Source organism: the organism of the source record quoted next, unplaced genomic scaffold (assembly GCF_019419815.1).
Source record: "Pyrus x bretschneideri cultivar Hongxiangsu unplaced genomic scaffold, Pyrus_bretschneideri_v1 Contig25, whole genome shotgun sequence".
Lineage (NCBI taxonomy): Eukaryota > Viridiplantae > Streptophyta > Magnoliopsida > Rosales > Rosaceae > Pyrus > Pyrus x bretschneideri.
Genome location: NW_025999557.1, coordinates 1828933 through 1856500, shown reverse-complemented (window position 1 = coordinate 1856500; position 27568 = coordinate 1828933). Strand labels below are relative to the sequence as shown.

The window sequence follows — 27568 nt, the reverse complement described above, 5'->3', positions numbered from 1 at the left end:
AGGATAGTAACCAGATCTACACAGCCCCTTGAGTAGGATTGTCCCTGTGGATTTGTCCTGAACCCAAAAAGACACATCATCACAAATGAATCTGCACCTATTGTCTTTGCATAGTTGATAAACGGATAACAGATGCTGAGAAAGCTTTGGAACATGTAATACATTCTTAAGAGTGAGGGAATGATGAGGAACAACCAATTTAGACGTGCCAATATTGGAAATATGCAAACTTGCACCACTTGCAGTGGTAATTGTATCAGTTCCTTGATATGAAGTAGAGAGGTCCAAATTTGCCAAGTCAGATGTCATGTGTGATGTAGCACCCGTGTCTGCAAGCCAAAATTGGTCAGATGATGCTGAAGCTTGATGATTGGCATGCATAGCACTGAGATTAGTGGTTGGAGGCCTCCCTTGATACGCAAAATTACTTATGTGATAGCATTGAAGAGCTGAGTGTCCATATTTCCAACAGATCTAACATTGAATAAGAGAGCTCGAGGCAGTGTTGGTATGTCTTTGAAAGCAATCTGCAGCAACATGACCCTTTTTGTTGCATATTTGACAAGTAGGAATCTCAGAAGGGTGATCCGGGCAGTGAGATTGATATGGCTTTGGAGTACTAAGAATACCAGGATTACCGTTGGAAAATCTAGGACCTGAATTGTATTGGAATATGCCTATCCCTTTGCCCCTGAAATTGTTACCCTTAAAGTTGCCAAAGTTGTGGTAACTCCCAGTGTTGTAAGATCCAGTAGTATGATTGGAATTAGGAAGACTGGATCTTCCATTGTGCCTGAAAGATGGATCAGAGGATGATCGTGGTTAATCTTGATCAAGAACAAGTGCTTTCCCTTTGTCAGATTGAATTCCAGCAACCATGGCACTACCAAAGGACAATCCAGAAGAACTGTCAAAAGACTGATCAATGATAGCTTCTTTAGCCAGGAGTTGAGACCTGAAGTCTTTGAGAGATATCCCATTCTCCCTGCCTCTGATCACACATCGAAATGTGTTAAAGTCTGCAGGTAGTCCTTTTAATGCAAGAATTATAATATCTTTATCATAAAAAATTACTCCATCTGCGGCAAGGTGATCTCTTGCATCCTTAATCTTTTGGAGATAAACAGAAACCGATTCTGACCCTTTCTTGATATTCTGAAGTTCTGTCTTCATCTGAAAGATCGTTGCTTTTGTCACAGCAGAGAATCGCTCAGTGAGATTCAACCACATCTCGGCAGAACTGTTGCATCCAATGATGTAGGAAATGGCAGTGGTTGATAATGTGGCAATGAGCAACTGCATTAGTGCATGATCGTGCATTTTCCAAACCAGGTATTCATCATTTTCAACCCCTTTAACTTCAGAATTGTCGTTGAACCGTGGAGGGCACTTTCTTGAACGATCAAGAAATCCCATAATTCCATGGCTTTCCAGAAGCAATCGGACCTGAACGCTCCAAGTAAGATAATTGGAATCATCAAGCTTTACTGTAACAGAAGTGGAGACAATGGAGAAAACACTGGTAATCGGCGACTGAACAATCTGTAATTGAGCTGCAGTGACCATGTTGCAGATTTCATGAACAATCATTGGCTGAGACGTTTGATCAAACAGTTGGTGGGCAAACGAGAAGAAACCAACTTTCTGAGCGACTGGTATGTTTTCCGTCGCAAAAAATATCACAGAAAGATGCAAACTAGAGGGTAGAGAAGAGAAAGAAATGCTTTAGAGGTTGAGCGGAAGCATCGGATCGGCCGGCAATGATACCATATCAAGATAGCTAAATATGTTTTAAGAAGAGAGATAGAGGAGATGAGAGAGAGTTGTATCAGTAGAGACTATTTTTCTTCATTAGAAAACCATACGATTTACATAGTTCATTTATATAGAAGTTTGCCAAACTTGTAGAGCAAGTACTCCTCTTTAACTACCTCCTTATACCAACTAATTCACTCTAACAAGATTCTAACTAACCAACTATATGTATAACAACCTATTTAATCTTTTGACAAGTGGCTTTGTTTTGGCCATTGATAACTTCCTCACATGGATCACACTTTTGAACTTTTATTCTTCTTACAGTTTAGTGATATTTTTTTTTTTTAATTTGTAAGTGAGATGTTTTAGGTTTAATTTTTGTCAAATGTGAATTTGAACCACATTATTATGGTAAGCTCATTGTCAGACTTAGCCCACAACCCCTCACCTCTTAATGTAGATACTTTCATTTGTTCAAAAAGAAAAGCATTCTCTCATGAAGAGAACAATTTTATTTCTATTTGTTAAAGAGGAACACATAAATTGTTTTTTTTTTATTTATTGTTTTTTGCAAATAAAGAAAATAGATTTATCTCTACTAATTAATAAAGAGCAATGTTATTTCCACCTCAATGTCTTATCTTCTCACCCACCTGTTAATGATTTTTTTAATTACAAATTTGTTCATTTACAAAAAGATTGATAAGGACATTAATTATCTTATTTTGCTTAATTTTTTTTAAAAAAGGTTGGGCGTGGGAGACGACTTCTCTACCTTAAAACCCTAACTCATATTTTCATCTCTTTTCATTAAGAAAAAGTAAAAAAAATATCAATGGACTTAGAAGATGACTTTTTCATTGAACAGGTGGAAGATGACGCTTCTACAGAAGAGGTAAAAGATTCTGTTTCCATTTAAAAGGTAGAAGAATAATTTGAGTGTAGGTCATTTGAATTTGTTCATCGTATTTTTGAATTTGTCGTTGTCAAATTTTTTTAAATTTGGATACCTCTGTCGTTTCCATATGAATTTGCAGACTTTAGTGGTTTTCATTTACATATTATTTGTTATATTTTTTATAAGTTCATATGTATGTATATATTAAAGGTTATTTTGGGAATAATAGTTGGAGGGGAAATAACATTTTAATTTTTTAACTTTTTAAGGTGGGTGAGATTATAACGTGAGTGGAAAAATAAGACAATGTGGTGGGTCTAGTAGCTTCCTTAATAAAACACTCATTGTCAACCAAAACCCTGTGAAATTACTATTTTAACCCTCTAATTAAAATAGAATATGAATAAGAAATATGAAAAAAAAAAAAAAAAAAAAAAACAAACGAAACAAAACAAAACTTCTCACTCTCACATTCTCTATCACTCTTCCTTTCTCCTTCTATTTCAAAAACAAAAATAAAAAATTTTCTCACACACTTTGTGTGTACCCATATACTAATAGATAATAAAAAAACTCGTTCCTTTGAGGACTTCCAATAAAATTGGAAGAAAACCCTCATCGAGCTTAAGTCATACATTCCGCTCGTATATAAGTAAAAAAGCAACAAGCATTCTCAAACTATGCATTTTTAGGACTAGACTTTTTTCTTTTAAAAAAGGTAAATTCTCACAATATGGTGATACTTTTGCAAAGCACTATTCTCTTATTGGATAGAGATTCCTAAACCCTAAACCCAATCTCTTATTGGTTAGGGAAACTGAGCAACACAATTAGATCGATCTCATGGTTTATATTAGTTAATGATTATGAGAATTTTAAATATAAATAATAAAAAAGATTATATTTAAAACATGTCAATGAGTTTTGAATGAATTGTAGTATTACATAGTAAAATTCAATGACAAACCAAGTTCCACACAACTTTCTCTTATTTTTTGATCCATCATAAGTATCATATAAAACATTTTAGCCCAAAACCTCCTCTGACATTCAACTTTTTTGACAACCACAATCATTGCAGGGTTTACAGCATAATATAAACATATTTTTTTTCCATATGCTACTTTTATACCATCTTTATTTTTCACTTAAAGATGCTAATTTTATACATTAAAATCTTTTCATCCGTACAAGATTACATTAATTTGTTAAAAAGAGTAGTATGAGAAGAAAAGAAAAGACATTTCCCAAAAACACCATGTAAATTGTAAAGTAACGAGTAAACCAGAATACAAATTAACAAAAAAGTGATCTGAAAGAAGGACACTGTGGCTTAGCAAAAGAAAGAAAATACTTCTACCAAAAAAAAAAAAAAAAGAAAAAGAAAAAGAAAGAAAATGCAGGAAAATACAGAAAAAGATAAGCTGTTGCTTTTGCTTAACCCTTCTGTCTGAGAGAGATAGAGAGAGAGAGATAGAGAGAGAGCATAAAAAGTTTGAAGGGGGGGTGTCACTTTCAAAAGGCGTGGGTGGTGGCATATAAAGGATCTAATCTACCAGAGCATCCTGCAGACGGTGAGTGCCCTTGACCTCAAACCAACGGTTCTAACTTATGCCCACCAAGTAAAACCCTGAAAATTAAAACAACCTCGAGAGAGAGAGAGAGGAGGATAAATTTCGATAGATTTATCTGATTAGATCAGCTTTTAAGTCGTACAAGATTAGTGTAGGTAAAGACTTGGTATGCAATGCCACGAGTTTAAATTTTATCACATAATATTATACTATTGGTGCTGTGGGGATCATAGTGAAAGCAAACATAGAAGATATGTTTGTGTGATATGCTTTAAAACCTATGTGCCTTGAGGATATTTGTGCTAACCCACATAATACGTCAACTATAACGATTAGATATTTTATACATAATTTAATGAAGAATATTACTAAACCGTACTGATAGGCAGAAAACAAAAAGAAAGTAAAATTGGAAAGAGTAATACTTGCATCTCACCATGCGAAGAATGCACATATCTTCCTATATGTGAATAACGTGTCTTGACCGGATAAGTTCATTGATCGAAACCGTTCAATTTATTAATCTTCATTTATAGATCACTCTTACAAAAAATCATTCAAATTGGAGATCTTTTAATCATCCAAAACGCATCAAACAAATGAACGACTCATTATGAATATATTATTTGGTATTTACGCAGTAAGTTTGTTTATATATTTGAATGACTAAATGATCTCAGATTGAAATAATTTTTTTATATAAGTGATACAGAAATAAAAATTAAAAAGCTTTGAACAAGTCGGATTATAAAATTTATTAGATCAAAATATGTTATTTACAAAGAGAGAATACAGGTATATCCAATTGTAAAAAAAAAAAGGGAGAGTTAAAAGGAATTGAAAGGAAGGGATGAGGATCCTCTTTATGAGGAGCCTAGGATTCTAATATCTTGACCGTTTATCGTATATTGTGTGGTCAGTTTTCGTTAGGTACTATTTGTGTTTAATTTTAAATAAAAAAATTCAAAATGATTTCTCGTTGCATAATGTACAATAAACGGTTATGATGTAAGAATTTGTAGAATCTTCACAAATTGAATTCGGATGGGATTCAAATATGAAAGAGGAATTAAATTTTGGAGCTGACTGATTGAAAGAAATGGAGAAAACCTAGAACAAAATAGTTTGATAATCTCCTACTTAAACGATTACGGTTAAGTTATATCAATATTTTATATTTTTTTATAAAAACAATAAAATTAAAAATAAAATAAAATATAAAAGGAGACGAGAGAAAGGAATGAAAATAAAAAGAAGGAGAATCTTACTTTTTTTTACCTTTTCTTTCCGTGTATTTTGTATAGTTGAAGTGTTGTGAAGGAGGTGCAGATATATGGTACAATGAAAGCAGAGAGAGAGAGAGCAGACGCAATGATGAGATCACAGAGATCTTTAATCCTCTTTCTGACCAAACACTGCCACCCTTACCACTGCCATCATCAACTCCACCTGTACATATAGGAGGAGAAAACAATTTAAAGTGTGTAATTTTTCTCTCCTCCCTTTAATTCCCCCAATTTCTCACTTTATTTCTCTAGAAATTGGGATTTAGTTTTCTTGTTGTTGGGTTTGCCTGCTCTGCTGGGTAGTGTTAACCCCTATATATAACCAGTTCTGGTAATTAAGTTAGTCAGTCCACATAATAAAGCTGAAGAAGTGTACAATTAAGAGGCACAAATACCAAAAGGAGAGAGAGAGAGAGAGAGAGAGAGAGAGAGATGGGTTAGGCTGGCAGGGGAGCTGGTTTAGCCTTTCTCTTTCAGTCTGGTTTGGGTTTAGATTATGGTGGTAGGGGTGGGGGTGTTCGTGATATGGAACTGAAAACATTGACTGACAGAGGCTTTTGGGAGAGCCAGAAGCAGGAAAAGCAGAAGCAGCTTCAGGGCTCAGAGGAGAGGTGGCAGCACAAGCATCAGGAGATCCCAGCGGCAAAGAAAAACCACTAGCAAAAAGAAGTCTATTTGTAAAAGTAATTGTTGTAGAAGCAGAAGCAGAAGCAGGTGTACTGTTCCATTAAAAACTGGAAGAGGAAAATCACAAGGGTCTGACTCTGGATCCTCAAAGGAATCACCACCATTATCTCCACCAAAACCCAATTCTCAATTTTAACCATCTTGTCCAAGGAGAAGAAGAAACCCAGCAACAAACCCAGCAGAATCACCACCAAGCTTTCAACTTTCCGTATTTCCAGCAAGACCCACAAACCCAGCACCAGCACCAGCATTTCTTTGGAGAAACCCAGCAGTTGCAGCTGCAAGAGCAGCAGCAAGCTCCAAAGAAACGCAGCTTCACTTCTTCTTCTTCTTCAACTTTTGGGGAACAGAGCATCGAATATGCAAGATCAAAAATGGGGGATTCTCACCACCACCAAGCAACGACGTCGTCTCGCCTGGGGATAAGGCCGCCGTCCTCGGGCGGAGGAGTAGTCAGCACCGACATCGTGGAGGTGGTACGAGGCAGCCACATTGTCCGGGCGACGGGCCGGAAAGACAGGCACAGCAAGGTCTGCACGGCTAAAGGCCCGAGGGACCGCCGCGTCCGGCTCGCCGCTCACACCGCCATTCAATTCTACGACGTCCAGGACCGGCTCGGCTATGACCGACCCAGCAAGGCCGTCGATTGGCTAATCAAGAAGGCCAAGGCCGCCATAGACGAGCTAGACGAGCTTCCCTCATGGAACCTATATTCGACTTCAACCACCGCGTCGGTTCCGGGCGTGGAGACCCACAATCCGACCACGACCGGCATACACTGCTTCGCGGGAGTGGACGCAATTGGGTCTGCTAATCGAAGGACAACAATGGTGGGGAGTGGAGTTTCGGAACAGCAAATTGTTCAGAACCCAAATAGCAACTTGACTTTCCTCCCGCCGTCGCTCGACTCGGACGCCATTGCAGACACCATAAAGTCCTTTTTCCCAACGGGTGCTTCCGCAATCGCAGCTGCAGCCGAGGCTCCGTCGTCGACGATACAGTTTCATCAGAACTACCCACCTGATTTACTCTCCAGAACCAGCAGCCAGAGCCAAGATCTGCGCCTCTCTCTGCAATCCTTCCAAGACCCAATTCTCCTCCACCAGCACCACGCTCATACCCATCAAAACGAGCAATCCCTTTTCTCCGGATCCCAAAACCCGCTCGGGTTTGATGGGTCCTCCGCCGCGTGGGCAGAGCATCACCACAACCAGCAGCAGCAAGAGATAAACAGATTCCAGCGAATGGTGGCTTGGAACAGCGGAGACGGAGATAGCGGTGATAACGGCGGTGGATCATCGTCGTCAGGCGGGTTTACATTCAACTCGCTGCTACCAACACAGCAGAGTAGTACTAGTTCTTTGCAGCAGCAGCAGTCGTTGTTCGGCCAAAGCCAGTTCTTTTTTCAGAGGGGACCCCTTCAGTCCAGTAACTCGCCGTCAATTCGTGCTTGGATGATGGACCAGCAAAACCAACAATCCATTTCTCACGACCATCATCATCAAATCTCGCAATCCATTCATCACCAACCGTCCTTTTCCAGTATGGGATTCACCTCCGGAGGTGAATTCTCCGGCTTCCACATCCCGGCACGAATTCACGGCGAGGAGGAGCACGACGGCATCTCTGACAAGCCGTCCTCTGCTTCCTCCAATTCTCGCCATTGAACCGAAACAAAAAGACTGAACTTCTCTTCAAAAGGTGCTACCTTTGTAAATTTTGGTTCTGATTTTTATCCCCTGTTTTGCTTGTTTTGGATCAATTTTCACACATTGTGTGCTTGTTGTGTTGGTTTTTGTCATTGCAGGGCTCAAGCTCTCATCTCATCTCTCCCTTCCACAGGGAGATTACAAGAGCTACCTGTTGATTCCCAATTCAGATGTGGCCAGGGAGAAGATTTTTCGGTCGCTTTGGTTCAATGGCGTACGCCTTGGGAAGAAGAAATCTGAGTGCATTTTCGGGTTTTTTCCGCTCCCTCGGTTCGTTTTAGGTTTGATTTCATCAGTTTGTTGCTTGTTATGTTGTTGTAGCAGCTCTGTTTACATGTTTGAGTTGAGCACTTAAAGCTCAAACTTTTTGCTTGCTTTATATTTGGTTTGTGTTTCTGTTGCTAGACTAGCAATATGTTGCTAATCTGCTTTATTTTCATTCGTAGAGTTAAATGGAAGTTCTGTGTGTTTTGATACATTAGCACAAACCTGAACCCCAAAATCGGAATTGTTCCGAAAAAGATTGAGAGAACCCCATATCACCCTATATAGGAAATTTGCAGGTTTTAGCCTCTTTCACTCCAGAAATGAGAGAGAAGCACAAAGGGAATTAAGGCCTTTTTTCTTCATCTATTTGTAAATAGTAAACTTCTCATTAGGAGAAAGAGTAGCCTCTAGTTCCCTATGTCATTCTTTTGTTCTTTACTACTTTTCAGTGAAAGGGTTCAAAGTCCTCAGCAGCTTGCTCAAACCTGCAAAAAGAAATTGAAAGCTGAATGCATTGGCTTTTGTTTATCAATCCTTTTGTTTCTGCTTCATGCAAGTCCCTCTCCTGGTTTCCGAAGACGGAACAAAAATCATGTTCCATAAGCAGTAGAAATTGTTGGGGATGCAGTAGACTCGTAGCTTCTTGTTTAAGTCCATTTTTTTGGTAAATTCCCGACTTAAGCAGGGTTTTCCCTTTTAGCTCCATATTGCTCTGCTTTGGCATTGCAGCATATAAGGAGTAAAATTTGAATGTGGAGACTAGAATTTTGAAATGGCTAAAACATCTCTTGTTTCTTGTGAAAGTGACAGCATAGTTTGATGAATCTTGAAAACCACATTTACCCAATTTAGTGTGAGCTGAACATGGTCCTGTCGACACTTTGACTGCAACAAGAATCATTGTCAACCTTTTTACCTACATTGAATCCCTTTTTTACCTCAACTGGTAGAATTTTTTGTTCAACTAGCTTAGTTTGGTTCAACTGGCTAGGGTATCTGACCGCATCATCTGTAGGGACATCTTTCTTAAAAGTATGCGACCCCTTGTATTTTGATGTCACCCGGTTCCACATTGGACCCAACTGATGTGATAATCACCCTAGTCCATAAAACTACCGCAACGATTTACCTACACTAAATATAACTTGCGGTAGTATCCTGAATCAATAACGCAATGTCGTGAATTTTAACTTTGCCACATAATACTTTGTTATTAGCTTGAGACACTATCACAGTTGCACTCTCCTGTAACCGGTGTAGGCAAGTCACCCTCCAAAGTTACATTTGAGTTTTGACACAAGGGTGCGTCCATGTTTTGGAAGGAATCTAAGGGTCATGATCTATGTGAACTAAAATGATTAGGGTAAAAGACCAAGTGGGGCTAAGTGGAGTACATCTGGAGGAGGAGGAGGAGGTGGAGGAGGAGGAGGGAGCCATGAAGGGGTGGGGATTGGGATGATCACAAACAGACTCTCAATTATGGAGAGAATGAAAACACAGATGGATACCACCAAAAAATCTGGTACTTGCCAATCTGTCCAGAATGGTCCCCTCCCCTCTCTAACCCCTGTAAATCTCAGTGCCCTAATAAAAATCTTTTTAAGGCTCCTAGCTGGAAATCCATTTTTTATTTGGTATTTTTTTTTAAATTTTTTTGCCCATCAAGATAAAACATCTATTAGGTAGCTTCTATTGCGATGGTGACACTGCAATAGAAAGAAATGTGCAAATATGGAGTTTTCGATTTTTTTTTTTTTTTTTTTTGTGCAAGTTCAACGGACACGTAGAAGATAAGACGGTTGGGTTTGAGTCGCTTTGAAATTGCGTTGGCAGTCAATCCCACTTCGATTCTCAAAAGAATTCCTCTCGAGTTACCACCGCTTTTAGCGCTCACTGTAATTATTCATAAAATGGTTGGGATTTAGGTCGCGATGGAATTGTGCTCGCATGCAATCCCACTTCGATTCTCGAAAAGAATTTCTCGAGTTACAATCGCTTTTAGTGCCCTTCGTTACTCTTCATATGGCGGTTGGGGTTTGAATCGCATTGCAATGGTGCTCACATGCAATCGCACTTTGATTCTCAAAAAGAATTTCTCTTGAGTTAATATCGCTTTTAGCTTTTTGTTATTATTCATAGGACGTTTAGGATTTGAGTTGCATTACTATTGTGCTCACATGCAATCCCACTTCGAAAGGAAATCCTCTCGACAAACTACTACTTTTAGCACTCTTTGGCAATATTCATGTTCAAGATGGAGTTGCTAGATAAATATGCACGTTTGCACAATTTTTACTTTTTAAAGTCGGATTGGAAAGATTTTAAGTTAAGAATGTATTGTTGGGTTTCAAGATCATTTCTACGGTAAGATATAGCAAAACGTGAAAACTATTCCACCATATCATAGCGTTTTGGACTACTAATACAAAATCACGTATCTTTTCATATGACGTTGTATTATGATTGAGTACGCCACAGTCATAGTGAACTCATCTCCTTATCTCATGTCTGAATTTAGATGACCTAACAAAGCATTTGGGTAATGAATGAATAATGTGAATCCAATTATATTAGTTATTACTAAAAAAATATATTAATTAAGCTGCGGTGAAACTAATATACTATACGTTCACTCACGCATGTAAGGTGAAAGCTTATTTATCTTTTCCCTGCATGCTGGTTTTCTGCTCTACAGCTTTCAGCCCATATTCCGCCCCACATTTCAAAGAAACTTCTCTTGAGAATACGGTTTGTTATACCAAATATAATAATATAATAAATTAAATATTTTTGTAAGTTTCTAACCAATTGTATTATTACATTTTATATACCGAACCGTGTTCCACCACAGTAAAAACTCTTCGCAGATTTCGTCACAATTTCTTATTCATTAATTAATACAGAATTAAAAAAACATAAAAGAAATGATTGGAGATTAAAGAATTTAAATCATTGAGTTGAGCAGTTGAGATTATAGGTTAAGGACACACACAAGATCTTGAATTGCACGGATGGGCATTAAAAATAACAAGTAATATATTTTATGCAATATAATATTAATTATAAGAAGCCAGCATACAAAGCTCGTTAGGTCGCACCAACGACATGCGTACAAAAGCAGCACACAATGAAAAATGAACCCTATTCTAACCATGATTTGTTTAATGGGAGTGATTTCAGCACTACTTTTTTATCTTTTACACTCCTCTCAATTTTGTTCGTTGGTTATTCTTTTAATTTTTCAATCTAATAACTAGAAACGAGAAGAAAGTGAAAACATTTTTTTTTGGTTACTCACTTCTCCTTATTTCTGGCAATAAAATTAAATTATTTACACAAAAACAAGGACATAGTTAAACATACGTGTGCGAGGAAGAAAAGCAGTGTGATTATCATTGAATTAACTCTTCAATTATTCAAGATAATTTGATTTAACGGCACGCAAAGTTTCACTTTATAACTTAAAGAGATAGAGTAGTTTTAATCTCGTGAATGACAATTGTTGATTAACAAAACAAGAAATAACTCTTCGCTTCCTATTTGAAAATTGCTTGATACAGAGTTTGGAATAAGCATAAACTCACAAGACTCGTCGTGAAACCATAACTTCAACAGTAGTGTTCTCTGAGTCGTCCACCTGGAGCTCACCAGTTATGCTGGCATGCATTCAATGCCAGATGATCTTATCAGATCGTACAATTGGATTAAGATCCATTTCCCAGGAAAAAAAAAAATCTGAAACACACATTAATCTGTTGGCCTTTGTTATCGCCATTCCTTGGAAATGGACCGCTGGAGGTGCAATGATTACTCGAATTGCCAAAGGACCAGACAATGCATTTATTTTTTCCTTACATTTGTTGCAGAAGTATCCCTGAGCTATACAAGCCACAGTTGGAGTCCAGGTTGTCCGACAAAGGTCTTATTTGAGTTTTGATTGCATCAACCATCGTCGGTGAGATTTGGAGCCGTGACTTACTTTGACAAAATAAAGACGGAGTATTGCTAGGCGATAATCGAATATTCCATACTTTGTTATATTCTGGAAATGATTTGTTAAGAATCCTTTAGCAAACTCATTCGAGTGGGGGCAAATAACACTTTAAGGAAACCATTTAAGTCATATATCAAAGTTATCATTCAAGTTATTCTCTATATTTTTACATTTATTCTAACAATTGTTTAGATTACCTTAAAGTCATCATTTAGCAAACTCATTCGAGTGGAGGCAAATAACAATTGTTTCTTGAGTGCTGCTAAGACGCTCCCACTCCGACTATATGGATTTCCATTAGATTACCTCAATGATAATTGACCACCAAAATTCTTGATCCATGGTGAACAAAAGAATAAGCCTATATGGACACTAGTAAGGCGATATAATCTCACATCGAAATGTACTACAATAATCTACAAGTAAAAAATACGTGATCTATTGCTAATAGCATTGATGCCTTTTAAGATAAAACTTCATACCTATAAGGGACTCAATTTGAATGTCATTAGGTTATATAATTTTAGCCTTCTATATATTTCCATTATTAAGAGTTCACAAAGAGAGTTTGAGTTGATAAGCTAAGCCCGCAAAACCAAGTTCATACGGTTCTTCTATCTCATTCAATGCGTTGCAACAAAAATCTTCTACTCAGTTTCAATGGTTCAACGATCATGCAGCCTAAGGATTTGAATTATGTAATGTATGTATTGATCTCTTTCGTTACTACTTGTGTTTTTAAAGAGTTTGGTTTCATACTTTCTACTCTAAAATTATCTAGCCACGTTACATTCAATTGAGTCCCTTAGTAGTATCATCCCTCTGCGTCTAACGACATCCCTCTCCACGCCATATTGCTCTTTTCGTTGTTGTCTCTAGTCCCAATGTGGCCAACTTTCTCAATTCTCACTATTAAGTTGGATCATAACAACTATCCATTGCGGAAGACTCAATTCATCCCTCTCCTTCGTAGTCGGGGTCTCTTGCCTTTTGTTGATGGTTCATCTCAGTATCCTTCTGCCTTCGTAATTGATGATAAAGGAAATTTGACTGATGATGAAGTCAATCCAGTTTTGAAGCATGGATCCAGTAAGACCAATTAGTCTTGTTGAAGCATGGATTGACTTCATCAGTCAAATTTCCTTCATCATCAGCGATAAGGGCAGGACACACACAAGATCTTTAACTGCACGGATGGGCATTAAAAATAACAAGTAATATATTTATGCAATAAAACGAACAATATAATATAAAGCATAGGAATCCACAAACAAAGCTCATTAGGTCGCACCAACCACAAATGTACAAAAGCAGCACACAATGAAAAAAGAAACCCTATTCTAACATGATTTGTTTGATGGAATAAGGATAAACTCACAAGACTCGTCGTGAAACCGTAACTTCAACAGTTGTCCTTCACCTGGAACTCACCAGTCATGCTGCCATGCATTCAATGCCAGATAATCTTATCAGATTGTACAATTGGATTAAGATCCATTTTCCAGAAGAAGAAAAATATCTGAACTCACCATGCATTCAATGCCATGCATTCAAACTGATTAGAAGCTTTCTGTTGCAACGGATTGGATGAGATAGAAGAACCATTTGAATTTGGTTGGCCAGCTTAGCTTATCACTCCACACCAAGAACCAACAACATTTGATTCTCTGCATTCATGAGTATTCTTTGTGTTTGTCTCTTTTGTAATTTGTTGTGTTTTTGAAGAGTTTGGTTTTATTTGGAACTCCCTTTGTCAACTCTATATAATGAAAATTTATAGAGGGCTAAAATTATATAGCCTAATTACATTCAAATTGAGTACCTTACTAGTTTCATCCCCCTCTGCGTCTAACGACATCCCTCTTTACCCCATGACTCTTCGCTGCTGTTTATGGTCCCAATGTCGCCAACTTCTTACTATTAAGTTGGATCGTAACAACTATCCATTGCAGAAGTCTCAATTCATCCCTCCCCTCGTTAGTAGGGGTCTTCTGCCATTTGTTGATGGTTCATCTGTGTCCTCATGCCTTTATCACTGACGATGAAGGAAATTTGACTCCTAATTTGACGCATGGATTCAACAAGACCAAGTAGTCTTGTCGACGTTGTCGTGGCTGCTCAGTTCTCTCACTCCCAATGTGCTGTCTGTTATTAAAAGTTTTTGTTGCTGCTAAGACCCCCCAGGAACGATATGCTTCATCACGCAATCGTGTGCTTCAACATCGTCGTGAGTTAATGAATCTAGGATTGACTTCATCAGCCAAGTTTCCTTCATCATTAGTGATAACTGGAGGAGGACACTAAGATGAACCATCAACAAATGGCAGAAGACCCCTACTACGAAGCAGAGGGATGAATTGAGCCCTCCATAGTTGTTACGATTCAATTTAATAGTGAGAAAGTTGGCGACATTGAGACTCAAACGTCAGCAGAAAGAGCCACGGGGTGAAGAGGGATGTCTTTGTACGCAGAGATGGATGGTACCGGTAAGGTATTCAGTTTGAATGTAATTAGGCTAGATAATTTTAAACTTCTCTATACTTCCATTATATAGAGTTTACAAAGAGAGTTTCAGATGAAACCAAACTCTTTAAAAACATAACAGATAACAAAAGAAAGAAATAAATACATATATATATATATATATATATATTACAAAAATACTTAATTCAAAACCCCAAGGCTGCAGAATCGTAGAATCGTTCAAACTGAGTAGAAGCTTTCTGTTGCGACGCACTGCATGAGATAGAATAACCAGTCCAATTTGGTTTTGGTGGGCTTAGCTCATTAATACCTAAGTCCATGTGACCTGACATGGACAACTAGCTAGCCTTTGCTTCAATTTCAGACCTAACAAGGACTATAAAAGTTCACGCAAACAAAAGTTTATGGTGCATGCATTTTGCTGCTTCACCTACGACAGACATGGGCAGTAATGCGTTTCACAACAGCAAAACTGGGTTAATCTGGTTTCACTTAGAAGAAATTGATTCACTTTGGAAAGAATGGACAAAATAGACTCCGTTGTTGGTCGCAGTTCTTATTGATGAAAAGTTCACAAGAAATGGCAAGGGAAATGTGGTAAAGAATGTTTAAAACAGATAGAAAACTGTAGCTAACAACCGAGGACGCAGAAGTTAAACAGGAGTAAATTCTGTTATGAGTACCAAAAGGGCAAAACAACGTACCTGCAAAGGAAGGTAAAGAAAAGATGCCGTTGGCAAGTAGATGAAAATTAGGTTAACCTCCACACAACACGTATTAATCCTTGGAATGCTACGAAATGGCCCTCGTTGCTCATACAGAAAAGCAAAAAACAAAAAGACTCGGTACAATTAGTAGTTGAACACTTCACTATATTTGTATTTTATTTTGTCAATTTTCTGTTGTGATATTGTTACATTCTTCAACGTTACCTCAAGTTTCTTAAGCTTAATGTGTGTGGATCCCTTGACCATGGCGAGATCAAATTTGATCTTATTCTATTCCCCTAAATGTAAATACTCAGTGCAGTTGTTGCTTGTACCCTAAACCATTTCACCTTTAGTCAAATATTGATATCTAGCTCACTGCTCCCCTTGGATGAAATAATTTCTTTCTTGCATACCATTTGATTTTCTGCATCATAAATGAATGATACTACAAGAACAAAGAGTTTAAAAAAAATACAAATGACTTAATCATACCGAAGCACATACTCACACGAAAATCTTTTATATAGAAAGCAGAGCCCCACTTTGGCGTCACGGCTTCAACAAAAATCAATAGGACAAAATTGCCCTTCAACCAAAAAAATCCAAAAGGAGCTTAATATAATATATCAAATAATGCATAGGTAATTTGGTCATTATAAAATATAATATAAATATAAGTGGGAAGAGAAAAAAGAACAAAAAAAATAGAATGATGAGCGAAAGTTGATGGTGCCCACGTGAAGAGGAAAGAAAAATATAATAAAAAATAAGAAAAATCATGAATGTTGTGTTTAAAACATCTTAAGAGGCATGTAATGCCAGTTATAAAAAAGGTATTTCGGACGTAGATAATAATGTGATTAAATAAGTTGTCAAATGATTGTTTTTTTTTTAACAAACGATATTATCTACACTAAGGGAAATGGGGTGTGGCGGCTTAGCCTCACAATGGGCTAGCAATAATATGATTCAATCAATTGTTTATTAAATATTATTTTCTTTATAAAAAAAGTCTTTCGCTCGCGGATATTAATGTGATTAAATTAATTGTCAAATGATTTTTTTCTTTCTTTCTAATAAACGATATTATCTACAACTAAGGGGAAGGGAGTGGGCTTAGCCTCAGAATGGACTAGCAATAATGTGATTCAATCAATTATATATTAAATATTATTTTTTCTATTCTTAATCTAAATTCTATAGAAACCAATTTTATTATGTGAATTCAGCTACTTTAATTGGTTTATGAGGGGTTTTTTCTAGTATAATCTAAAATTATTCATTTACTTCAAATATCTGACTTTTCTTTTGTCAATTTACGCATATAAATACATTTAAAATGTGTAAGTCGTGCGTAGCATGCCGTGATTTAAAAAATATCTTCTGCACGCGTGTGAGCGCGTGCATGAAAGCTAGTTATAATATTCGCGCGCGTGCATGAAAGCTAGTTAGAATATACAACCGAAGCGCGAAAATATTGTACACATTATAATGATTTACCTTAGATGTCAGAAATGAAGCTTAAATCTGAGCGGCAGCTTACCAGGACCTGCATTTGATTTTTGGACACCAGATTGTACCTGCCTTAAAATAGGGTATCAATGCAGATTAGAATAGTAACAGACACAAAATTTGAGAGGCAATTCTTCAGCAAAAGTTGATGAGCCAATCAATTTCCCAATGAAAAACTTTAATACAAGTAAAAGTAATTTACGTTGCTTCCATGTTCAATCTTTCTTTCCGGAGATTAACCATCTTCATTAACCCGAATCTCTCCCTGTACTCATTCGTATTAATCAAGATGCTGCTAATATGCCACAGTACAGAACACTTCACATATACCAGATACAATTCAGAAAACTGCAGAATTTCCTTCACAAATCAACCACATAAATCACTTGCTCTATCACATAAACCACATTACAAGTGCTAGGAAATTGTGAGGACACATACCAAAATATACAAAACGGGATCGAAAGAGGAACCAAATGATTCCGGATCGAAACCTAGAACTCTAGATAAAAATCAATAAAAATACACTAAACAGTCAAACAATATAAAACGCAGAGTCTCGTATGCTTGCAGAATATCAAATGGTTAATATGGTGAAATTTCGATGAAGTGTACAAAAATAAGGTTAAAAAATTCAAACATAACTGAAAATATGGTCCCGGCGGGGCTCGAACCCGCGACCTTCGGCTCATAAGACCAACGCTCTAACCAACTGAGCTACGGGACCTATTTGTTGTAATAAATTGATTTAACATTCTTATAACAGATTGCGGATTGAAAATTCTAAGAACAATTATATGGCTATTCTATTAATTCACACCTGTTCATATGATTCGTAAAGGGGTTTTTTTTCTAGATGGAGTAGAGTCCAACCAAAAAATAGGAAGCACCCACACCTAGCTGTTCATTCACCTAATTTATGTCTATACTCCTTATTAAACGTTAGTTTGAAAGTATTTTGACTAAAAATGTTTTTGGATTTCAAAAGTACTTGAAGTGCTTTTTGCAAGAAATACTATGCACTTATGAGTTATGTGCTTCTTGCAAGATGCACTTCAAGTGTATTTCCAAGATTCACTTGCATTTTTATTATGAATTGGTTCTATAAACATTTTCACCGTAAGCGCTTTCATTCATTTCAAAAAGAGCCCTCATAAGACATTTTTTGTCAATCAAAAGATGGTGAAGGGGCCATTCTAAAAATCTATCCATAAAACTAAAGAAAAATAATCAAAATAAAAATTATGGCCAATATGATAAGGGTTTTATCATAAATGGTCTCTGGAATTGACTTACATCATCAAGATGATATCTGAAATAAAAGATCAATCAATGTAGTCTCTGAAAATAAGTGCCGCAGATCAATGTAGTCTTTCAGTCACAATTCTGCCAAAAATTCTATTATATGTTGATATGACACATAAATGGGTCTCATAAGATTTACGAGTTTTAATAACAAATGTCCTTGAAATGACCCCACACCATCAAGATAGTTTCTGAAATTGAAAATCGATCACTGTAATCTCTGAATATAGGTGTCGCTAATCAATATGGTCATTCCATTACAATTCAGTCAAAATTTTTTGTTATGTGCTGATGTGGGATTAATAATTTAGTAATTAATTTAAAAAGTTATCAAAATACCTTTATGCAAAGTGACATTATCTCAAGGCAAAGCTCGCCGTTCTCCGCGTCACAAGGATCACCAGATTAGTGCCCAACAAGCTCTTTAAGATTAGGGTTGTGAGGAAGTCGATCGCCCAAATTTTAACATTGACATCATAAAACCAATCTAAGCCGTCACAAAGGTGATATCGATCTTGGTCCAATTTGTTTAAGGGTGTCAAAGAGTATAAAGATGAGTGTCGTAAGAATTTTTTTTCAAAGAAGAGATGGCGAAGGCTACCATAGATAAAAGTAGAGGAGTGTGGGTTGGGATTGGAGTTAATTGCGAGATTGGGTTTTTGGGTTGACAAATTTTTAATTATTAAATTATTAAACCTTTTTTTCCAATTTACTTTTAATTTAATTAGACTTGTGAAACAAATTTATGTGTTATCAGCACAGAACATATTTTTTTGACATAATTGTGACAGAATGATCATATTGATATGAGACACTTATTTCAAGGACTACATTAATTGATTTTCATTTTGATGGAGTGGGTTAATTTCAGGATCATTTGTAAGAAAAAATGACTTATGGTGCCCATTTATGTGCATATCAGCATATAACAGAAATTTTGACAAAATTATGACGGAATGACCGTATTAATTTGCGACGCCTATCTTTTCTTCCTCCTCTCTCTCTCTCTCTTCCACGTTGTTCTCCTAAATATAATAAACTTTTAATGACGAAACATTTACCATAAACAGTAACTTAAAATATAAACTACCTCTTTAGCGACCAAAAACTGTTTGAAGGTCGTCACAAAAAACTTTTAGCGACCAAAACTATTTATATTTTCTCTCTTTTAATTTTATTTTTTACTTTAATAATCATGTGCATAGTATGTGTACAATTGCTTGTATATATTATGATTTATGATATGCCGATCTTGACTTGGGAAGAGAAAATCATTTAGAAATGATTGCCAATGTTGCTAGATTTTTTTTCTTTTCGTTTTACATTCAAAATATATTTTTTTTTTTTTGAATAGGTATCAAATTACATTAACTATTATAAATTGTCTTTCCACAATAAACGCAGCAAATAGGTATCAAATTCTTGTTCATCATGGGATTTAAATTTGAAACCTACTCCCAAAAACTGAAGAGTAAAACCAGTTCTTGGATCAATAGGCAAATCTCATTATTTATTATGTATGATTGGCATGTGAACCTCAAGAAAATTCACTCAAGATCCTAATTTAATTCCAATTAGAGCTAGAAAACATGAAAGAACAAGATTTTATGGAATGAATAAGTGACATTTTTCACGGTTTTGTTTCATCGATGGGCAAATAGCGTACGTTCTGCAAATATAAGTATATTTAGATAATTTTTTTTACTCAAAAGAAGAAATGTTTGTCTAATATCTGTCTGTATATAAATGGTGGATTGCCTTGGTACCTATGGTCGTCCTCTTCATCGGTCATCGGACATAGGTAACAACGTCGTTTTCATTTGCTGATTTGGTTTGAGTGTTTTTGTGGATTAATTCTTAGTTCAATTTCTATCTAACATTTGGTTACAACTGTATGAAATTTGATTTGGGCTTTGTCTTAGTTTAGTGTGCTTGTGTATTGAAGGTGTGTTAAAAGGAATTATTTTCTCATGTCATTTCTCAGCTTCAATTAGTCTTAACTTTTTCTTTTGGTATTACTTTTATTTTAATAGATATTTATTCTATCAAGCAGAGGAAATAGTTAATGTATTTCAAAAGAATAACTAGCCGGACGATAACCTCAAGGAATGCAATTGCATGTGATTATGGAAGAGCTCAAAAAATGACGACCAAGTGAAGAACTTTTGTAGAAGATTATGAACACATGCCAACAAGTCATTTTAGTGATCGCTTTTTTTTCCTTCATGTTTTACATTATTGCAAGTGTTGGGAAAAAATGTAAATAGTATGTTTGTTTCTAATTAAATTTTGAATGCTCTTCCCTTTTAGATGGAAAAAAAAGTACTGGTCATTTGGGAGCATGAGTGGGTTCAGTTTCCTCAGTTAAAGGCTATAGCAAGAAATATTTACCTTGGCAAATGTCTCTTATGCCGAAGAAATTGTAAATTCCTCGCAGACGTTGTGAGTTTTTTTAGTTTTTGCTATAATCTATAGCGACAAAAGAACTATTTACGCGACAAAATATGGACCCATCAAGGATTGTTCCTTGCAATAGGGGCTCAACAGCGGGAAATATTTTTCTTCGCGTAGTCTTTCCCCCAAGGAGCCTACTACGAGGACCTAGCAAGGATAAAATTATTTCCTCACTAAAACTCTATTACGATGAAATTATGACTTTTAGCACATAAATAATTTCTCAGCAAACAACTATTTTATTGTAGTGTCAAACTCAGTCTCAATTTTTTAAGGATGCGTTATTTTCATACACCCCATTTTACCTCTCATGCACCTTTTGATTTTAATTTTTTAATATTTTTTAGAGTCTGTGTGATGTAAATTGTCGTGCCAACCATGACATACTGATTTTGTGTCAATCGGTAATGGTACGGTATTGGTAATGGATACCATCATCACGGTATTACCGTACCGAAAATATAACATAATATATAATTATATTAACACATATTTATAATATTCCATTGCTTGCTTGATTTGTATAATGAGTATAAGAGATTAAAAAAAATGCTTGCTTGATTTGTATAATGAGTATGAGAGATTAAAAAAAATGCTTGCTTGATTTGTATAATGAGTATTGGAGGGGTAGTTCTTCTACTACCATTGGGGCTCTATTGGAAGATGTGGAACTAAATGAGGAGTTCATAATTCAAGCTTATGGGGGTGATGTGAACAAAATTGAAATGATGAAGGAGCTTATACAAAAAAGAAGGAAGCAACGCCTTTTGGAGATATCCAATGAAGTTGATAAGTACTTCGCTGCTCCTTATATTAGCATTGTTGTTGGTGGCTTTGATCTCTTGAGTTTGTGGAAATCAAACACAAAAGAGTTCCCAATTCTTTTCCAAATAGCCAAGGATATCTTTGCAATCCCCACTTCTACCGTTGCTAGTGAAAATGCATTTAGATTAGGGAGGAGGGTTGTGGACTCTTTTAGGGTATCTTTGACTCCTAAAATGGTAGAGGCACTAGTGTGTACTAGTATTTAGTTTAGGGCGGATGAAGTAAACTTCTACAAGGAACCAACGGAAGATATACTTCAATTTTACAAGGAAGTGGAAGAAGTGGAAATAAGTAAGATATGCTTAATTTTTTTAGTAAATTTGTTGTTAAATGGTTTTCAACTTTAATTCTTCTAGCTACTATTATGTTTTCTTTGTTTGTAATGTAGGCTTGACACAAGCTCAATCTTCTACAAGTTCAATGCCTCCTCCAAAAGCTTTGACATCTCAAACTTGAAGAATTGATCAATGAATTTTACTTTTTGAAGTTTAGTTCCAATTTTCATTTGGTTTGAAACTTTAACTTCTATTTGGATTGTTAATTTCTATTTGTTTTGGTTCGTAACTTCTATTTGGATTGTAAGCTTAATTTTCGTCATGATCTTGATACATCATTTGAATTATTGTGTGTGTGAATTGTGAATGGTGAATAATAGATGAATTTAGGCTACACTGTATGAGACAAAGGTACAAAAAAAAGTTTTGCCCTTGTATTGGGTTAAAAAAACAAAAAATAGATTTTGTCCCAAAACAAAGTGGCAATTACCATTGCCATACCATGCCAACCGAACTTCGGTATACTGAAAGTTTGGTACAGTAATGGTAATAGTTTTTGCCAAACCGAAAGTTTGGTACGGTAATTGGTACGAGAGTTTTGATATGGTAACTATACCAAACCTACCCCTACATTAAACACCGAGTAATGTGTTTATTTAGTCGCCAAAGTTATTACACGATTGAATATTAGGTCCCTAAATTGTTTTTTTTTCTCAGTAATATAAGTCCTGAAACTCATTAACAATTGTCAATTTCATCCCCTACTTATATAGATCTTAAACTATTTTATTCAACTTTTCATCGATTCAAGTCACGTGACTTTCATATGATACACATTGGAGAATATATTGGCAGTTTTCATTGAGTTTAAGTACTTATCTTATTGTATGAAGTTAACTTTAGGGATAAATTGGTTAGATTTGCAACGCTAAGGGCTTATGGTGAGGAAATGACGATATATCCTCTAAATAGTGTCATGTGCAAGTCAGATGACTTAAATCAACAAAACATTGAATATAATAGCTTCAAATATAAAAGTAGGGATGAAATTGGTAATTTTAATCCATTTAAGAACTTATTTTACCATAAAAATAATCTAGAGAACTAATTTTCACTTTTGTTTTTGTACTGGTTGCCTCATAGCTTTATATATAGAGTAAACTATAACAATGATTCCTTAACTTTAACTCAACTGGAGAATGGTCGCTCAACTAAAAATCCATTGTCATTGGTCCCTCAACTTTAATCCAACTGGAGAAACGGTCTCTCAACTTTAATCCAATTTGAGCAATAGTCTCTCAACTTTAACCTAATTGTAGCAATGGTCCTTCCAACATAACTCATTTTGACAAAATTCTAACGAAATTGATGAAAAGGATCGTAGTTACACGTTTTGATGAGTTGACGGATACCAATTGTAGCAAGGATCCTACCAACATAACTTATTTTGACAAAATTCTAGCGAAGTTGATAAAAAGGATCATCGCTACACATTTTCATGAGTTGAGGGACCAATGGTACTTGATTTTTAGTTGAGGGACCATTGCTCCAATTTGATTAAAGTTGAAGGATCATTGCTACAATTTACTCTTATATCTATATTGAGGTGAGACGAAAGTGGTATTAAGATGTTAAGAAAATGTACAAACTTTCAAATAGGGTTCTCTGGACTAAATCAATAGGGTTTTCAAGCCAAAAAGAGTGGTGTCATGGAGGCTCCACTGTCCTTTTCTATGGAATATATGGGCGGTGGGTGGCTGGTTTTTCTTGAAAGGCACCATTTTTGTTTTGTTATGAAAAACTTGGGATAGTTTGTTGTGGCCAAAGTAGGGTCCCTCAAGAAAGTTAGAGATTAGCTTTGCTCAGTGGTATGTCACAAAGCAAGATTGGAGGATTCAAATTACAGTGACCTCTCATCTTGTGTTATCTATTTTCTATTTCAGATTATTAAATTTATAATTAGATTATGATTACCTTAATTAATTGACTCAAATCCTGAATTGGCTGAGAATCTAAGATTGCTGTCAAATTCTTATTGGATGGGATTTAAATTTAAGTATCTAACCTATGAGCTTATGGCTCATAAACCAAATGAAAATGAAATAAAATAGGATCTAGCGTGTCCAAATTTGGTAGATTTTTATTTTTCATGATACATATTAGATATCGCTTAAAACCTAAACCAACTTCTGATCACCAATAAGTTTGAGAAATCTCATATTCTAATCCTTTTAATTATTCACTTAATTTATAAAGCTAAACCATGCGGAACTATACGTCTTGGTTCATAAACATTTGGTGATCTAAGTGATCCAACTAGATTAACTAAAAAGGAAAACTAATGAAAATGGCTTGAAAACTTTGAATTTAATGACAAATACAAAATAAAGGGTAAAGTGAATAGTATCATGATTAACTTTTTAGTATAAAAATGTGGTTTTTCGTTAAAGTAAACTGTACAACGCGTTTTTCGTTAAAACTTCCTAACTGAAATCAACTACGTGATAGTCACTTGAAAGCAAACATCATATGTACGAAAAGCAAGCACTTTATACTTTTCAGTGTAGATTTTTATATTATTTGTAAATGTGTACATAAATATATATACATATATATATATATTACTATTTTTTTTATGAGAGGTACCATACCGAAGAGCCTAATATATAGCACGAAAGCTTTTGATGAAAGTATGTTCAATTGAAGGGAAAAACATATAAAAAATTGATCCATGTTGTATCTCTTCAACTATGTTCTTGCTCTCAGAGCCGGCTCTGAGGGTGTGCAAAATGTGCTACTGCACAGGACCCTTGATTTAGAAGGGCTCCCAAATTTTCATTACATGTATGCAGATACATATAAAATAAATTAGATGCAAAAGACAATCATATATGTGGTTCTAAGTGTAGCGGTTTAGCTCTTTTACCTTATAGCCCATGTGTTGGGTTCGAATCCATGTGCTATTGCTTTGCTATTTTTCAAGCTTTTGCAAATTTGTAAACTTAAAAAGCAGATAACAAAAACGCATCTATCATGTATCGAACTCAAGACCTTTGAAGGTAAGGAAAAAAACTTGGCCGATCAAACAACTTATTTTTGTTGCAATAACCTGTAATATTTTAGTTTTATAGATGAAAAGATTGGAAAAAAAATATATATATAACATCAAAAAAATAAAAGGTCTCCATCTAAGTTTTGCATAAGACCCTTAAATACTCAGGGCCGGTCCTGCTTGCTATAGTTCGTAGGTAGATATGAAGCGCATAACATCTTTTCTTATAAAGCATAACTTTGAAAAAAGTTAACGTTATAAGTAAACTTCCTAATCAATTTCAATAAATATCATTTATAATTGTTACCACTAACTTTTCATAAATAGGAAATAGAAACTAACAAGTTGAAATTAAAGTGCAAAAAGGAAATTAAAATGGGAAACTTGAAACAAGTTCAATTTTGTGAACAATTACTGGGTATAGTCCAATTTTATTTAATTATTGGATTAGGTCCGATGACTCATTGTCCGTATTAGTTTATTGTTATGTTTTTGCCAAAATTACCCCTTAATGATAAGTAAAATAATTAATATTATTCCTTAATAGATTTATAAATCCATGATTTTTATGGAGTTGAACTAATTTGCAGAGATTTCATGTAAAATTTTGATTCAATTCACTCGAAATCTCATGGGAAGAGGTGAGATTAGTGGATACTTAAAATATACTACAAAATCTCTCCAATTCCTTTAATTCCTCAATTTTTCCAAATTCTTTAAATTCTAATTCTAATTGAATATACTTTGTCACATCCCGGCCCGGGGTCCACCATATCCCAGGCCCACTCCACCACCGTAGCACGATATTGTCCGCTTTGGGCCCCGACCACGCTCTCACGGTTTTGTTTATGGGAACTCACACTAGAACTTCCCAATGGGTTACCCATCATGGGATTGCTCTCGCGTGCTACTCGCTTAACTTCACAGTTCCGATGGAACCCGAAGCTAGTGAGCTCCTAAAAGGCCTCGTGCTAGGTAGGGATGAGAATATACATATAAGGATCACTCCGCTGAGCGATGTGGGATCTTACAATCCACCCCCCTTAGGGGTCCGACGTCCTCGTCGGCATACCACGGCCAAGGTTAGACTCTGATACCAAATTGTCACATCCCGGCCTGGGGTCTACCACATCCCGGGCCCGCTCCACGACTGTAGCACAATATTGTCCGTTTTGGGCCCTGACCACACCCTTACGGTTTTGTTTCTGGGAACTCACACGAGAACTTCCCAGTGGGTCACCCATCATGGGATTGCTCTCGCGCGTTACTCGCTTAACTTCGAAGTTCCGATGGAACCCGAAGCCAGTGAGCTCCTAAAAGGCCTCGTGCTATGTATGGATGATAATATACATATAAGGATCACTCCCCTAGGCGATGTGGGATCTTACACACTTGGAATGTTATGAACTATTTTAAAATTATAATTGAATACACCTGCATTTCTAAGAATTTTAATAAACTATCTTCAAATCCTGATTGAATACAAATTGAATTTCAGAGAATGACTTAAAATCCTGATTGAATAACCCTGGATTCATTAATAAAATTAAAATATCTCAAAATTCCAATTGAATACACCTCCCTTAGACTTACTTATACTGTGAAATTAATTATAATTGATTATTTATTTTTAAAATAAAGGAAAACTAATAAAAATGGCTTCAAATCTTTGCATTTTAATGAAAAACCATACACTGACTTTATTTAATGATAAGGACAAAATAAATAAATAAAAAAACATAAAAAGTAAAAATCGCGATCAATGACGTCTGTAAAGAAGCAGCTGTCATTCACTGCTTCCTCGGCTGGACCAAGGAGGCACTCCAGTCCTCTTAGGTATGATTCTAGCTCCATTAAAGGCACTCTAGTGGCAGCAGGTAGCTAGTAATCAATCTAGTGAGAAAGAGTGTGTGTGCATGTAAAATAAAAGCGAGCATGTAACTAAGGTAGATTTTGTTGAGTTGAAGAAGATTGAATAAAAGATTGGCCAGGCTTTGTTAGAGGGTGGAGGAGGAAGCAAAGAGACAAGAAAAATCGATCGGTTTGTGATTTTTGTGTCTGTTTCAGTTGTTGCCATAACTAATATCAACTTCTATTTTCTTATTCTTCTCAATATCCTTTATGTAGCGTCCCCTACCCACCCACCCAAAACTCCATCAGACCTAGATTTCAAACCCAAATTTGATCCAAGATGCTAGAAGACATTACTAGCAACAGATTACAACAAAACCAAGCTAATTTTACCTCCTCTTTTCAAATGTTGTAGCTCGATTCCATTAGAGCAACTCTCACCAAGAACCCCTGCTTGGATTATCCTACTTCCCATTACAAAATTTAACATGCAATGGTACCATAGGGATCCCCAGCTTGTGAAGGTCTTGTATTTGGTTGTTTGAGGTCTCAATTGAATTGGAATTTGTGATGATGGTGTTTGGAGTTCTTTTTGGCTATGGTGGTTTAGAGAGAAGGTAGAGAGTTCGAGAAGAGAGAGAGAGTTCTGGAGTGTTCAAAAGGAAAAGAAGAAAGAAAAAGGGAAGAAAAGAGAGTGGGCCGAATTACAAACACAGCACAGTAGTGTAGTACCGTTAAGTTTCATAAACAATGTAGTAAATTTCATAAATAATGTCGTAAGTTTTCATAAACAGTGCAGTAAGTTTCATAAACAATGTCGTAAGTTTCATAAACAGTGTTGAAGTTTCATAAACAGTGTGAGGACACATAAGTCCGTGCATCAATTTTTTTAATATTAAAATTATGTCATTTTCATTAAAATTTAAG

At 35.8% G+C, this 27568-nt stretch overlaps 1 protein-coding gene and 1 non-coding gene across 2 annotated transcripts; one reads left to right on the top strand and one right to left on the bottom strand.

Moving 5' to 3' along the window:
- Positions 1–5555: 5555 nt before the first annotated feature.
- LOC103932452 (transcription factor TCP4) lies at positions 5556–8390 on the top strand. The gene is made up of 2 exons (XM_009342068.3): positions 5556–7904; positions 8011–8390. The coding sequence occupies exon 1, from the start codon at positions 6578–6580 to the stop codon at positions 7868–7870; it is 1293 nt and encodes a 430-aa protein (XP_009340343.1). The 5' UTR covers positions 5556–6577; the 3' UTR covers positions 7871–7904; positions 8011–8390.
- A 9142-nt stretch (positions 8391–17532) lies between these two features.
- Positions 17533–17606, bottom strand: TRNAI-UAU. Its single transcript has one exon. It is a non-coding gene; the product is annotated as a tRNA-Ile (tRNA).
- Positions 17607–27568: the final 9962 nt, after the last annotated feature.

What these genes read in the sequence shown, in the direction of transcription:
- LOC103932452 (XM_009342068.3), top strand. Translation starts at nt 6,578, where the DNA reads ATGGGGGATTCTCACCACCACCAAGCAACGACGTCGTCTCGCCTGGGG.